This window comes from Piliocolobus tephrosceles, chromosome 4, assembly GCF_002776525.5.
Source record: "Piliocolobus tephrosceles isolate RC106 chromosome 4, ASM277652v3, whole genome shotgun sequence".
NCBI lineage: Eukaryota > Metazoa > Chordata > Mammalia > Primates > Cercopithecidae > Piliocolobus > Piliocolobus tephrosceles.
Window position 1 is genome coordinate 53,842,198 of NC_045437.1, and position 16,188 is coordinate 53,858,385.

Sequence of the window (16,188 nt, forward strand, 5' to 3'; positions counted from 1 at the left end):
TTCAGTGAGCTTTTTGCGGGCCTCCTCAGAGGGAAGGTGCTAACATATTACTAATGAGTATCATCAATATTTTTTGTTATTATTTGCCAACCTTAGATGATGGTGGGCAGAAAATTCTTTGGCAGACTGCCTTAGCTGGCAGTAGAGAGTGTAAGCATGAGTTTATGTGTCTCTGAGAAATGGATGAAATATTCACAACCTCTGATCTTAACTCTGAGTTTCAAAACTACTCTCACCAGAAGGAGTAAGAAAGAACCTATACATGGTCTAGCCAGGAGAATAAAACCAAAGCTGCTCCTAGTTTTCTGAATAAATCTATTTTAAAAAGGGAGGGGGTAGAAATACTGCTCAAGTGATAGCATAGACATATCCAAAGGATTGAATCCATGATGATCTCGTCAAACTCTGGCTGCAAAAGATATGGGATCCCTGCCCAGGGGCGCAGTTCCACAAATGTTCCATGTAAGTATGGGAACTGTTCCATGCACATTTAACAGATGGAGTAAGAAATATGGCCAAAAAATTAAAAACTGATCTTTGCGTGAGTCCTGGGGGGTCTGACATCGCTATTACAGCCATTGGATGTTCGCCTGAATAAGCCATTCAAGGATTGAATAAGAACCATATGGTCGAATGGATGTGCTCAGGGACAGTAGCATTAACCAAAGGAGGAAATTTGATGAGCCCAGACGGTGCGCTGGTACTGTGTGTCCATGGGTTAGTCTCCTACAAATCAATTAATACAACTTTCAGCCAGAGAACTTTCCTTGGATACAGCATCAGCAATAGCCCTTTGGACAGGAATCAGAGCGATTCCATAATTAGTGAAATAGTAAATAAGGATTTCAATTGTAAAACCTTTGATAGTAGTGTTGGCATTGTTACTGAACAGGATATTAAGGATAATCAAAACCCAATCCTTGTAATCCCTGTTGGTGACCACAAAGAAGGCTTCAAATACTGGCTTATGGCCAATAGATTGATTTAATGATTCTGCAAGCCCCAGTTAGAGATATAGCCCGGCATTTGGGTTTACATGTAAGTGACATTGATTCCTAATATCTTTGCATAGGAAACATATAGCTGGATTAGAATAGGATTATTAAATGCCCTTCTAAAGCACTGGATATATAATAGGACATTTGCAGCCTTAGATCTTAATTTACTTAGGGTAGAATACAGTATGTTTTGACTGGGTCCCAAACTATAAACACTGGAAGTGAAGAAAGAATAGTTCTTCCAATTGCTGTAGAAATTTAAATAGTATGGGATGACAAATTCTGATTTCGAATTTGGGCTGAAATATAGCTTTAGCATTCCTGCACCTGCACAGTGGAAAGATAAGGCTTTTAATAGTGCTGTGCTCCAACACTCAGCTCTTCTGACTTGGGAAGAATGTTCTATACTGAATCACTAATATTACTTCCTGCAAAATCTTAGAATTTCCTTAGATGTCTCTTATTCCAGATGCTGCCTGGACCCAGTACTGGCTCTTACAAGATACACCATAATCACATCTAAAAAAAAATTTTTTTTCTACATACTGCATATACTTATCTTGAAGTTTTCCTTTGTGGAAATGTGACAAATTTTCAAAGTTAAATTGTTTGATTTAAAATGTATCCTTCTTAAATGAAGTCCCCTGATGTAGATCATAGTATTTAGTAGTATAATAGCAAGATATGTTGTTTAATAATAAGTAGTGTTTCTAAAGAAGGCTCCTAAAGCCTGACTGGAATATGCCATCTTTCGAGATTGTGTTGAAAACATTTATTTAATTTAGAAGGAATGGGAAGAGCAATAATGAACAATATAAGATTTTATTCCTGGAAAAAAAAAATATGATGGCTTAACTTCTTTCACCTTTATAACTGTGGTTAAACATACCCTGATTAGCAAGAAGAAGGCCAAATTTATCCAATTTATGTGGATAATTTAGGCTAAAGTAACACGACTGTTATTTGGAATAATCCAAAATCACTAGATTGGATAACCTTTGAAAATAAAGATTAGAAATTTGTTTGCATCAACATATTTAACTTTTCTAGTTTAAAATGTAAAATAAAATTCTGGGTCTCTGTAAATAGAGCTTTTACAGGTTTGGTAACTTCAGGTAAAAGAAAGAATAAAAACAGATGGCACAACACTCAGAATCTCATTATTATGTACTTATAAGATTTATATACTCCAAGTTGCTTTATTTGGTGTAATCTAATTATTTTACTCATGATTTACATACATTAAACTCTTAATTTATATTGATTAATGCAATCAGCTAGAAGAGTCTTTCAAATCACTTGATCCACATGAAGTTTCCATGGGCTTCTTAAAGCCATTTGGTTAAGTTAAATAAGTTTCTTCTCTTAAAATCATATACTGCATTGATGTTTACTACTACTAAAGGAGAAAAGTAGCTGTAATTATAAAGAGATCCTTTTTTATAAATAACAAAGGAGAAAAACAAAACACAATAGAACACTTCTGCAGAGATAAAAATCAAACAAGTTGTTTGGTAGGTTTTTAACTTTTTTGAAGGTATGTATGCATTGAACTAATTTTAAAAGTTTTCCTAATCTAAACCATATTGGAATCAAGAACTAAAATTAGTTTCCATTTTATAGTTAAGGAAACAAAAGAGAAGAAAGAAAAGTGACTTGCTTTGGACCAAAGATATTGCTAGAACTGAAGTTTGTAACATGAAGTCCTACATAGACCAAAGTTGTTAACTTGTTAGCTAGTTAACTAAGTTGTTAACTAGTTTTAAATTAGAGACTAAACTTGTCAACCACTAGGTGACTGACACTTATATTATGAATTATTTACCCGTTAATCTTTGTTACTTAACTTTCTGATAAAATTTCCTGTTATGATATAACTCCATGGAATAGATATAACCAAAGCATGAATTTATGCAATATAAGGCCTTTTAGCAAACTATTTATGAAATACTACTGCTGTGTAGACTGTAGTGATGAACACTGAGCAACATTTTACAAAGTGAATATTGTATTTATCTTTTACCTGAAGAATGACTTTAGTTCATGTGACTTTTCTTCCTGCCCTACATTTTGTGAGCATTCTAGAAATGTGTAATAATATTAATATACTTTGGAAACTACAACTTTAAGTATTCTTGTAGCTCTCACAATTCTACAATTCTTTTATCACCTGACAAATGAAAAAACCTGAATATTTTTTCTCTACAAATCATAGGTATATACAAAGAGGTCTGAAATAACATGTGTATCTACAGCTGTGTTTAAAAAAAAAAAATCTCTAGTATTATTTTGTATTTTATGTAGTTATAAAAATCCAGTAAAGCATATTATTCTTTAGTGTCTTCAAATACATAATCATACACCTCCAATGGATTTTTGTTTTTTTAACCACTAAAATTTTGTGTATATTTTAGACAGATAATCCCTTTTCTACTAGTATGTGATCTTGGGCAAGTCAACTCCTTTAGGTTCTGGTTTCCTCATCTGAAAAAATGAAATGCTTAGGCCTTATGAATTCTAAAGTTCCTTTGAGCTTTAGATTCAACTCTGTAATTGTATAAAATAAATGTAAAATCGAGCTTTAATCTTATTTGAAATCAATAATGCTAAGTTTCCAATTTGAAAAAATAGGCATATTTTAAGATTTGAAGTTTCTGAAAGTGTCAGTTCTCATTAATTGCAGACAGGGGAAAGAAAAGCAGTTAATTGCTGGCCAGGACTATACTGCTCAGTTATTTGCATAGGAAAACTGGGTGCAGACATAAATATTTTCATACACAGTTACTTGTAGTAACAGAACCGCAAAACTGGAGATTATTTGGCCAGATGCTGTATGAGGAACTGAATTCTTTAATTAGTTTAAATTCAAATAGCCACAAGTGACTCTTGAGGCTTTTACATTCAAAGGAGGAGAGACAAACAAAGAAATAATCTGATAAGTAAACAGGGCAATTTAAAGTAGTGTTAAGTGGTAAGAGGGAACTAAAGCAGTAGAACAGAATCACTATTACATGGGGCGAGGGATGCGGGGGGCGAGGGATGTGGGGGAGTGGTCCGGGAGCAGGAAAGGGTATTGAGGTATCATTTTAGAATAAGGATGGTCAAGGAAAGATCTCTCTGTTGAAATGACACTTGACCTGAGACTGAAAGATGAGAAGGCAGCAGTAGAAGGAATTGGGAACAAAGCATTACTAGAAGGACCAGTAAATTTAGATGCTCTAAGGAGGAACAAGCTTAGTGTATGAAGGTGGAAATCCAATGTGTCTGGAGTAATCTGTGTAAGAGAGAGAATGGGGCTGGGGAAGGGAGGCAGGGGCTAGATCACTAAATCTACTGTTTATCGGTGTTATGGAAGTAGGAAACCACTGAGGTTTTTTAAGCAAAAAGGTGACATAATGTGATAACATGTTTTTAAATGGTCTTCCTAAATGCTTTCTGGAAAATAGATTCTAGGAGAAAAAAGTAGCACAATGATCAGGTAAGAAGCCACTCCATTTGCCAGTTTGATCTAGAGTATAGCGATGAAGAAGGTGAAAAGTGAAAGAATTCCAGGGATATTCTGGAGATAAAACCAACAAAGCTTGGTGATAGAATTAGTATAATAAACTGATCACTTTCTAAGTACCATGTCATGATCCCTTTTCATTTTAATATAAGGTTGAATTTTTATTAAACAACCTAACATGGATGACATTTGTTCAACTTTGCTGATAACCATGTCCCTTACTGTTATTCATATAAACAAATGACTTTCATAGTATCATTATTTTGATTTGTCAAAGTTTGATAATTTGAAAAATGCATCAATAAAAGTCTACAAATGCTTAGTTTAAAAAAGACTTTCATTTTGCCATATTCTGCAAATAAGATTGATCATGCTAGAGTTATGAGTTGATTTTGTGATGTCTGTGTCTCGATAAATTATTCCTGGCTTTCTACTTAGGTGCAGTATGTGTGGTTTATTGCAGAGAGTAGAGCTGAGCAGAATTCCAGTACATATGTTCATGTGGGGGCCATACACATTGCTAGTCGGTGTATATAAGGGTTTTTTTGTACCCAGTCCCTAATGTCTTGGCATTACTTTTATTATGTCTGCAGTGCTCATGTAGATGAAATGCCACAACACATTCTTTTACTATTGTAGCCTCAACCAGCCTTCTTTTTTTTTTTTTTTTTAAGAAAGAGCAATTACCATCATAAAAATTCCTTACTGGGGAACTTTCCATATTGCGTTATCATTCCATGCGTCCAATAATAGTGGAATATAAAGAAAAATTTTAAAGGAAATACTAAAATATCTAAAAAAGACTTTGAGGTCTATAGCTAGGTCTATAATGAGAAACACTAAAAGTCTAGAGGAATAGAAACAAGGGAAAAGAAGCAATGTGACTTTTTTTTTAGAACTCCCAATACTTGTTAGGGGCTTATAAATCATGGCCTAGCTAAGATCATTTGCAAGTCACATGAACCTTCACCAATGTCTGAACACAGTTAGAGAACGATCTGTCTGTTATCTATTGGGAGAATGCTAATGCCTATAATTGGTCAGTACCTGACCCTTATGTATTTCTGTCCTGATAGCTCTATCTGCCTAAAAGCTAATTCTGTGTTTTCTGTGAAATCTTGCAGTGGTGTTATCAGGGAGATTGTGTTCCTTTTGGCACTTGGCCCCAGAGCATAGATGGGGGCTGGGGTCCCTGGTCACTATGGGGAGAGTGCAGCAGGACCTGCGGGGGAGGCGTCTCCTCATCCCTAAGACACTGTGACAGTCCAGCGTAAGTAGCTAAAGTAAGCCGGAGCCAACAAAAAGACACAGTTGGAAATGATTCAAAGCTGTGGTTTCACATGTTATCTGTAAAAACGTTTCACTAGTGAGCCAAGTACTTGTCTTCAGAACAAGCCATAGGCACAGGAAAGTGGAGGAGCTTTGTTAGACAGACTTTCTTTTTCTTCCTTTCCCCTTATTGGGTAACTAAAAATAAAATGTAAAAAATAGAAAGTATTGTATATCTGTCCCAGATAAGCCAGACTTTTAATCTAATAATAATCAGATAGATTTCCTCCTCCAAAAACTACTGAATTATGGATGAATCCAAATCTGGTCTTAGCTCCATTACTATTATTCCCAGGAAACCTAAGGTCTTTTCACATGTCACATAAAATTATTACTGCTACATTAGTATTAAAAGGACCAATGAGAGCACTTCAAGGGTTGAAATGCCTTGATTCGCATCACAAATCACAATGAAAAGAATACTGCCCATGTGTTAAAATAGTTTCCATTCATATGCCCCCATTAATCATCTTCCGGAGCTGCCACCACTTTTCTCCCCATGACTGTTTTATGCAGGTCAGACTGCTCCTCTCCCACCACTCTTTTCTCAAGCCCGAGTCCCCCTGGCGCAAGGCCAGCGCCATCAGTATTCTTTGCTAGTTCTGTTGCTTCTCCCTCCTACCAGTGCTTCATGCCCATTACAGGTGGACGGTTCCCCTAGTTGTATTTTCTTGTCCTCCCTGAGACCAAACCGTTCTTTGGCTGCCACATGTCAAGTGCCCATTTTTGTCTAGAACGCTGGTTGAGGACCTTCTTTCCCAGCTAGTATTCGAAGGAGAATAATGTTATGATAATGCTTTCCCTTTTTTTTTTCTCCTGAGATAAAAGATGGTCTATTTTTATTTTTTGTTTGTCTCCATTTTTAACTCAGGATCCCTCTCTTTGGTTCCTGTCTCCAACTGTCTTTTCTTTTATTCTTTTTAGCTTGTTTTGCTTTATATTAGTTCTGTGTTTCCATTCTGCCACTTCCTATCAGTTATTCCCCTCTTGCTAAACAGAGCTTCCTGTTACCCATTCATAAACCAGTCATGCTACCACCATTCCCACTATCTTGTTTTTGTCTGACCAACCCATTTCTCCCAACCTGGTTCAAGCTGAGCCATTTCCCTTCCTTACTTAGAGTCAGCATTCACTGGCATTCAAAATATATTCAAAGGTAGCTTTAATGATCCCATTGATACCAGTGAGCCAAAATTATAATTTAGACTTGATCTTTTTTTAAAAATTACAGAATAACTAACCTAAGTTCAACTGAAAGCTGCTATAAATTAATAAAAGTATTAAAAACCCTGTGATAAATAATATACGCAGACACTTAAGGGAAAAAACTGGACCTCTTTTAAAAGAAGAAATTAGTTGTTTTTATCACTCAATGGTAGTATGCCCAAATAATAGCAATGGTTTTCCCTAATGTTAAATCCTTTAAAGATAACTTATATGGTCAAATATGTGATGTCTTACTGTTTCATTAATTTTGGTGAAATATAAAATATTTAGTATTTATATAATGCAAAGCCATCTGATTTTTAGATTTACATTTTTCAACTTCATGGACTATTTTGAAATGAGATGGAAATTTGTTTTTGCATTATTCACTTTGAATGAAAGCTATTTCCAGGGAGTTATTTCATGTTTCCTTGCTTCCTGTCTGGAGTAAAAACAAACTTTCCATTTCCTAGTTGGTAAACATGTAGCATCAGATTATGGATTTTGTTGAATGTGATTTAAATATCTTTTCATTATAAATAAGTTATTTTTACTATGATAATTAGAAAGTATATTGATTCAATTGATTTTCTTGAGAATGTAAATCATGACAATTAAGAATCTTATAAATTACTAGTAAATTAATACAAAATTAATAGTACTATTAATACAAATTAATAATAAATTGCCTTAATTTTTATGTTCAACAACCATAATTATTGCTAACAATCACCAGCATGATTACTTTAATAATTAAAACATGTCAAATGATACAGTTTTTTAAAGTAAACTTTAGTATGTTTTCATCAAGTAATATATATACTCTTTGTATGGATGGATGTATTATATTCACATTTTAAACAAAATGTTTTTTCAGACCTTCAGGAGGTGGAAAATATTGCCTTGGGGAAAGGAAACGGTATCGCTCCTGTAACACAGATGTAAGTAAACCAAACTCTACTGTGAAAAATTAGCTTACTCTTTCCCTAGAGTAGGGAAATTTTTTAAATTTTAAACTATTTGATAAGAAATCCATGTGTGTGAAGGTCACATTAATTTTCTAAATTGTTGATAATCAATGGAGCTGGCCTCAGCTTCATCAATTCCATTAATAAGGGTCAAGGGGGAGCTCCAGCACTGGGAACAAGTATATTCTTCCCCAACAGATATCAAGAGAGGCCCACATACTCTGAACTGCCCTGTCCCACACACTCACAACTTCTACACCACTATCTTTCTTGACTTCACAGAATTAATCTTATTATGCCCTTTATTCAGTTTTATGTTTGCCACTGCAAGAAGCCCCAGACTCCTACATCATCCCTCATCCAATAGACAAGATGCTGTATATTTCCTCTTCTGTTCTGTTTTCTATCCCTGCCCAACTACTGAAACTTCTCCTGTACCTTCAGGAATTCAAAACCCCTAATAATCACTTCTCTGAATTTTCCTTCCTTTTACCTTCTTACTTTAATGGAAACTAGCTCTTCCTCTGAAGATAATGCTTCTCCTATAGTCTTCAAACTGGTAGGCTTTTGTTTTCTCTCTTAGCCCTTGAATGACTGAGCCTGAAAGTGGATTGACAATGTTTATATCTCATTACTCCTCCAGATCACTCTTCCTTCCCCTATCTAAAAACCACGGCTTTTAATTAATGTCATTAGACTGTTAACATTTTCATGCTCTCCACCTCTACTTCTGTCTTAATTCTTGGTGATTTTATAAATATGGAGATGATTGTCCTAACATCTTCTCTTCTGAATTTTTTCATAAACACACAAACATGCTCCTGTCTGTAAACAAACAAACAAACCAAAAAACCATGCTAGTTATTTTCCTATTGCTTTGTTTCCCATTGAAACAAAATTTCTCAAAAGATTTGTCTATAGTTACTGAATCCATTTCCTCATTTTTTTTTTCTAAAATGGCTCCTATCAGGTTTTTGCCTTGATCATTCTATGGAAATGCTCTTGTTAAGTCACAGATGATTTCCATGCTGTTAAATCTAATAGTCAATTCTGAGTCTTCAGCTTACTACTTCACTTTCAATAGGCTTCCAGGAAACTACATTGTAGTTGTTATTTTACATTAATGCTTACTCCTCTTCCTCCTTCGCTGGTTCCTACTCTTTATTTTATTTTTATTTGTTTGAGACAAGCGTCTTACTCTGTCGGCCAGGCTGGGGTGCAGTGGCACCATCTTGGCTCACTGTAACCTCTGTCTCCCGGACTCAAGCAATTCTCCTGCCTCAGCCTCCCGAGTAGCTGGGATTACAGGTATGTGCCACCACGCCTGGCATATAGTTGACAGCATATATATATACTTTTTAGTAGAGACTGGGTTTTCACCATGTTGGCCAGGCTGGTCTCGAACTCCTGACCTCAGGTGATCCACCCGCTTTGGCCTCCAAACTGCTGAGATTACAGGCATGAGCCATCGTGCCGGGCCGGTTCCTACTCTTTACTCTGACCTCAATGTTAGAGTACCCAGGAGTTAGTCGGTGGCCTGTGTCTCTGCTCTCACCAATACTCCTTTCTTTGGTTATCTTATCTGGTTCCATTGCTTTTGTACCATTTATTTGCCATTTGATCCAAAAATTTATATCTTCAGCCTGTACTTCTTTCATGAATTCCAGGTTCATATCTTACTATTTGAGTAGACTTTTAATGGACATCTAATGTTTAACATGTCCAACTGGTATCCCCAAAACATTTTCTCCACTCGTTCTTCCAGCAGGTTTTCCCATCTCAGATGTCAACTCCATTTGGCTTACACCAAAAATCCTGGAGTCTTTCTTGACACCTTTTTCTGTCTCATAGTTTATATCCAATTCCTCAGGGAATCCCATTAGTTTTGCCTTCAAAGTATATGGTGGGTGCTTCTTAACTTCACTACTGCTGCTGTGGTCTAAGTTACTGTTATCTTTCATTACTCTAATAGCCTTTTATGAGGATTCTCCTTTACTATCCAGTCCTCAATATAGGAGGCAGAGTGAGTCAGATTATCTTTTACTCAAAACCCCTCAGTGGCTCCCCATTTTACTTAAATCCAAAGTCGTTACAACAACCTGCAAGGTCTACACAATCTGGCTTTCATTACTTCTCTGAACTCATCTCTTACTATTTTCTTTATCGTTGTCTCTACTGCAGCAACATAGGCCTCCTTCCTTGAACATGCCTGACATGCTCCTACCTTCGGGCTTTTACAGTAACTGTTCCCTTTGCCTTGTGTACTCTTCTCCCAAAATATCTATGTGGTTAACTCTCTCACCTCATCACCTTTACTCAACTGTCACATTTTCAATGAGACCATTCTGAATACTGAATTTAAAATTGCAGCCCTCTCCACTCCATACAACTCTAGGACTCCTAATCTTCCTTACCCTACTCTATTTTCTGCCCTTCTATCACCTATATAATTGATTTGTCATATTTAATTCTATTAAAATTGTATTTTGGAGTATTTTGGAATAATTACATGTAACTTCAATTATGATGATCTTTTAGAGTTACCAGTATTATTTATTCATTTTTTTAAAAAATAATTGAATGCCTGTTGTATATTAGACCATGCTGGGTTGGAGAAGACAATCTCTGCCCTCAAACAGCTTATAAATTTATTGGGAAATTACTTAGGTACAGAAAATTATGATACAGAGTGATAAGTGATATAATGGGATTAGTATGGGATGCTATAAAAGTGCATAGAATGGCACCTAACCTAATTAGGGACTTAAGGACTTTGTCCCACAGGAAGCTAGAGACATGAAGGGCAAATCTAAGGTGACCAGGAAAAAGTGACAATGAGAGCATCTTAGACAGAAGGAAAATTAAGTGCAAGGCCTGAGGGTTAAGAAGTGTGATCTTTATCTTGGGACATTAAGAAACCATTGAAAGAGCCTCAGATTGATGCTTTAGATGAGAATGGATTTGTGAAAGACAAGATTACAACAGAACAATAAATCAAGAAAAATGTAGGGATATTGGTAAGAATGATTGAAGTGCTGAGCCATGGGCTCCATATCAGGAGTAACAGTGGAGTCCAAAGAGGGCTAACAGGGAGTAAATTAAGGACCTAACTTAAAAAGCCATAAAAATTAAAGAACCAGAGTGGTAGGAAATACAGGGTGAGAGAGATAGAAGGTAAGGAGATCAGAGAATGACATGTATTTCAATTAAAGATATGACAAGTGAGAATATTCTCAGTGATGACAAACTGACAAATCTGGAGTGTGGCCATGAGAGTGTGTGCCTAACCTGACTGGGGGTAAAGGAGTTCAAAGAACTTAAGTCTTGAAGAGGATGACCTTTAACATAGGGATGTGAAAGTCACTTAGGATGCTACTGGAACTTAGAATATAGGTTCATACTGTGAACAGTCTATCAGACTCCTTAATAAATGAGAGAGCGAGGCACAGTGGCTCAGGCCTATAATTCCAACACTTTGGGAGACTGAGGCAGGCAGATCTCTTGAGTCCAGGAGTTCAAGACCAGCCTGGGCAACATGGTGAAAACTTGTCTTAAGCAAAAAAAAAGAGAGAGAGAGCGAAAGTGACCCTTATTTATTAAGCCAGATAGGGGTGAAGCCAGATAGTGATTTGGATGATATGAATCTCAGAAGAATGGAAGTTTTATGTAAGGGTAGAAGAACTGAATACCTATCTACAGTATGTCACACTTTTAGGTAGGTGTGAGAAAATCAAACCTTCCTCTCAATTCCCAACTCATTCCATTATTGTATAATCGCAGGGTTGACCATACATTTAGGCCCTAATAATATATGTATTATATACTGTAATGTGAATAATGGTAACAGGAAAAAAGTGCCAAACATCTCAGCTTGTTGCATTTTATTCATGAGTTACGTTTTAGATGTTCAGATTGTAGAACTTACTATTGGTGGGTTGAGATTTCTATTACTATCTTTGTCTTCTGTTTCATCTTTCAGCAAATTATAAGGAGATACAGTAAACATAACTATATTATGGATACATAAATATTTGTTCTTCATTAATATTGACTCTACTAGCTCAGAACTTGAGGCAATTCTGCTGTCATACTAAAATATATTTTCATGCTATCCAAGTTATAAAGTTGTCTGAATGCAATTTTGTTTAAGCTGGGGCTTACTTTAATGTAATCTAATATATAAAAATTTCCCAAATACCTCATCTACACTAGCACTGTCCGATGGAACTTTCTTCAATGATGAAAATATTCTATGTGTGCACTGTCCAGCCCAATAGCTACTAGCCAAATTAGCTATTAAGGACTTGAAATGTTGCTAGTGCAGCTGAAGAACAGAAATTCTGAGTTTAATTAATTTTAATTTGAACAGCCCCATGTGGCTGGTGGCAACCATATCGGACAGTACAGAGCTCGACAGTCTAGCTGTGCAACAGAAAAATTCTTGTTACAAAGAAGATTGTAAATTTTATGCGTAAAATTCTCAAAACAAATCACTCTTAGCTCATAAAGAGTTCACGCCTGTAATACCAGCTACTCAGGAGATTGAGGTCGGAGTATCACTTGAGCCCAGGAGTTTGAGGCTGCAGTGAGCTATGATCATACCACCACACTACAGCCTGGGTGACAGTGAGACCCTGACTCAAAATAAATAAATTTTAAAAATTAAATTAAAAAATAAATAAAAACATAAATAAATGTAGAGAGACTTCCATTTTTGGTCATGACAGACTAGGTTATTCTGACAAAATTTTTTTTAATTACTCAGTAAGATTTTTTTATCATTTAAAAATTAGCAAGCAACTGACAAGATAGCAAAGGGGATATCAGGAGGTCAAATTCTGTGAGAAAGGGGAGCATAAAAAGATAAGTAGAGCATCCAAGCACCTAAAGTACTTCTGCCCTGACGATATTGAGAGGAAGAGAAAAGATAAACTGCTCCAGTGTTGTTTTCTTAAGTATTACGAAAGTTGTTCCCAGATCTCCTTCCCTGCTCCTCAGCAATTTTTTTTCAGGTTTTCAAACATCATATGCTCTCAGTCATAAGTGGGAGCTAAGCTATGAGGATGCAAAGGCATAAGAATGATGCAATGGACTTTGGGGGCTCGGGGGAAAGGGTGGGAGGGGAGTGAGGGATAAAATACTACACATTGGGTGCAGTGTCCACTGTAGAATCTCAGAAATCATCACTAAAGAACTTACACATGTAACCATACTACACATTGGGTGCAGTGTCCACTGTAGAATCTCAGAAATCATCACTAAAGAACTTACGCATGTAACCAAACACCACCTGTTCCCCAAAAACCAATAGAAATAAAAAAATTAAAATTTATTTAAAAATTTCCTCAGGTTTTATTTGCCAGGAGGTCATTGTGGCACCCTTAAAGCAGCCATTGACAAAATGAATGAGATTACCAGAATTGGTTTAGATTAATAGTGACTTGCCCCTAAAATGGCGTTAGGGTCACCTTTCCTGAGAGACAGATTCCTAAGCAAAATATTGAACTTCTGTTAGCAAGAAAGCAGAGAGTAATGGATATTGGGTAAGCCACAGGTGTCTATCTCAGAGCTTTTTTAATTTCTATCTTTACTAGTAAAAGTAGTAGCCACAGAAGTAGTGGTAGTAGTAGGAGCAACTGCTGCTGACATTTACTGAGCACTACTATGTACCAGACATATTATTGTAATCATATTCTCTTCCCATACTGATAGAAGTTCTCCTCTTTCTTGTCAGTAGTGAGTTGGTTTGGTGGAGTATTTTATATTTCCATTCTTTCAACATAAATCTAGAAGAACTATAATATAAAGTTTTGATATAGTTTGCTCTGTTACAAGCTTGCTTCTGCAACACAAATTATCTTATATTTGGTTGTTATTTTGTGATATTAAATAATATAGCAGCAAGAGTCAAACAACATCAGCATAGCTGAGGGACAAAGGAAAATTGTACTGCACATGATGACTATTCACTCCACATTCTTTTTGCTCAAAACATTTGGCCACATGCAGCATCATAGGAGCCTTATTGTGTGTTTCTGCCAGTTCTTCCTACACTGGCCTCCTGTTTCTCTAACTCAGCAGTCTCAACTGATAAGCCTTCCTCATTTTTTCAAGTTTTTGAAAAGATAGTATCTTACATTTACTCCAGTATTTCTTTGCTAGGAATTTGCCATGTGTTTAAAATATTGTGCTAGTATTTTATTAGAATTTTTTCTTTTTGTTTTAATGCCCTGTCTTTGAATCGTCTGCTTCTAACCCAGTTTTCCCCATATGCCTGCTATTTTTAGTGTGCAATTTTACAGAAAGAGATTTTTCATGAAGGCGTGTGTCATATTAGAGCAGAAGTGTCTACATTTTAAAAATCTATTCTAAGAGCTTCTATTATATAACCTATAGAATTTAATAATAAAGTATAAAAGGTGAGGTGATCGGAGTTAAGATTGAATAATGTGGCTAGGTGTGTTGGCTGGCTCCTGTTAATCCCAGCACTTTGGGAGGCCAAGGTGAGCGGATCACTTGAGGTCAGGAGTTCGAGACCAGCCTGGGCAACATGGCGAAATCCCTTTTCTACCAAAAATACAAAAATTAGCTGGGCATGTGCCTGTAGTCCTAGCTACTTGGGAGGCTGACGTGGGAGGATCACTTGAGCTCAGGAGGTGGAGGTTACAGTGAGCCAAGATTGCATCACTGCACCCCGGGCTGGAGACAGAGCGAGATCCTGTCTCAAAAAAAAAAAAAAAAAAAAAAAAAGATTGAGTAATGTAAGCAAAAGTTTAGTGTTTTCCAGTTAACGAAAAATAGATGTTACTCTTGAAACAGTATGGTATTATATCTGTGTTCTTTAAGTTAACTTTGATGCTTTTTCTAAATGTATAATAGTTTAAATGTTATTTTTTCCAATGATGCCCAGGTGTCTGTTATGTGTGAGCCACCCCAATTTAAAGGATTTAAAAGAATATACCTTTCTTTTATCAAACCAGCTTCCTGCCTTAGTACCTGTTTTACATAATTTAATACTACACCTATCACGTTGAATGGTCTTATAAATAAGATTTGAAAGAAAACTTTCCAATTAGTTAAAATTAATTTGACAGTCAAGGACTAGATAACAATACATAAGCGTTTTTGGCTTGGTCATTTGCAATTCCAAAACTTTTCTTGAAACTTAATTAGAAGTAATACAAAGAGTAAGTTAAAATAATCCTGGAAGAATTTTCTAATCAGTGCTCAAAAAAATAAGATAACGTCAGATAGTCAAACAGCTGGAGAACCAGAGTTCTTTATTTATTGCCATGAATCTTTGAGGCTTGCTGTATGTTTTCTAAAGTATGCTCAAAGTGTAAGTTAAAATAGAAAATAGAAAATTGGCTGGGTGCCATGGCTCACGCCTGTAATCAATTCCAACACTTTGGGAGGCAGGGGCAGGTGGATTGCTTGAGCTCAGGAATTTGAGACCAGCCTGGGCAACATGGCAAGAGCCCATCTCTACAAAAAATACAGAAATTAGCTGGGCATGATGGTGCATACCTGTAGTCCCAGCTACTTGGGAGGCTGAAATGGGAGGATCACCTGAGCCCGGGAGATAGAGGCTACAGTAAGCTGAGATGCTCACTACCCTCCAGCCTGGGTGACAGAGATCCTGTCTCAACAAATAAAAAAATAGAAAAAAAGAAACAGAAAAGAAAATAGAAAATCCAGAATATTAGGCTGGTTCAACTGTGTTTGATAGATTTTACCTGAATTCCTTTTAGGATCTTGCAACCCATTCTACATAGCCCATGTAATATAGTAGTCTTGATCCTCTCATTTCTGTGGTTGAGTAGTTGGTACTATGGTTTACTGCATGGTTCTCATGGTTTTACATATAATAATAATAATTGTTATTAGTTGTAACTCTCTGATTAGAGTTGTTAGCTTATAGCACTACATTAAAATAAAAACTAAAAAAAAAAATACATTAGAAGATCAGAGGAAAAGGAAAATAATATAAATATATATAATTTAACATACATATAAAATTGGCCGGGTGCAATGGCTCACGCCTGTAATCCCAGCATTTGGGAGGCCAAGGCAGGTGAATCACCACGTCAGGAGTTCAAGTCTAACCTGGCCAAGATGGTAAGACCCCATCTCTACTAAAAATACAAAAAATTAGCCGGGCTTGGTTGTGGGCGCCTGTAAT

At 36.1% G+C, this 16,188-nt stretch overlaps 1 protein-coding gene across 2 annotated transcripts in view; it reads left to right on the top strand.

Annotated features, from left to right (window-relative positions):
* ADAMTS6 (ADAM metallopeptidase with thrombospondin type 1 motif 6) overlaps nt 1–16,188 on the top strand; it is a 333,597-nt gene that overhangs the window by 212,965 nt on the left and 104,444 nt on the right. For both annotated transcript variants that reach the window (XM_023210467.1, XM_023210468.2), the window contains exons 13-14: nt 5,628–5,773; nt 7,916–7,979. In XM_023210467.1, the coding sequence (XP_023066235.1) occupies nt 5,628–5,773; nt 7,916–7,979 (210 nt within the window). The remainder of the gene's footprint in view (nt 1–5,627; nt 5,774–7,915; nt 7,980–16,188) is intronic.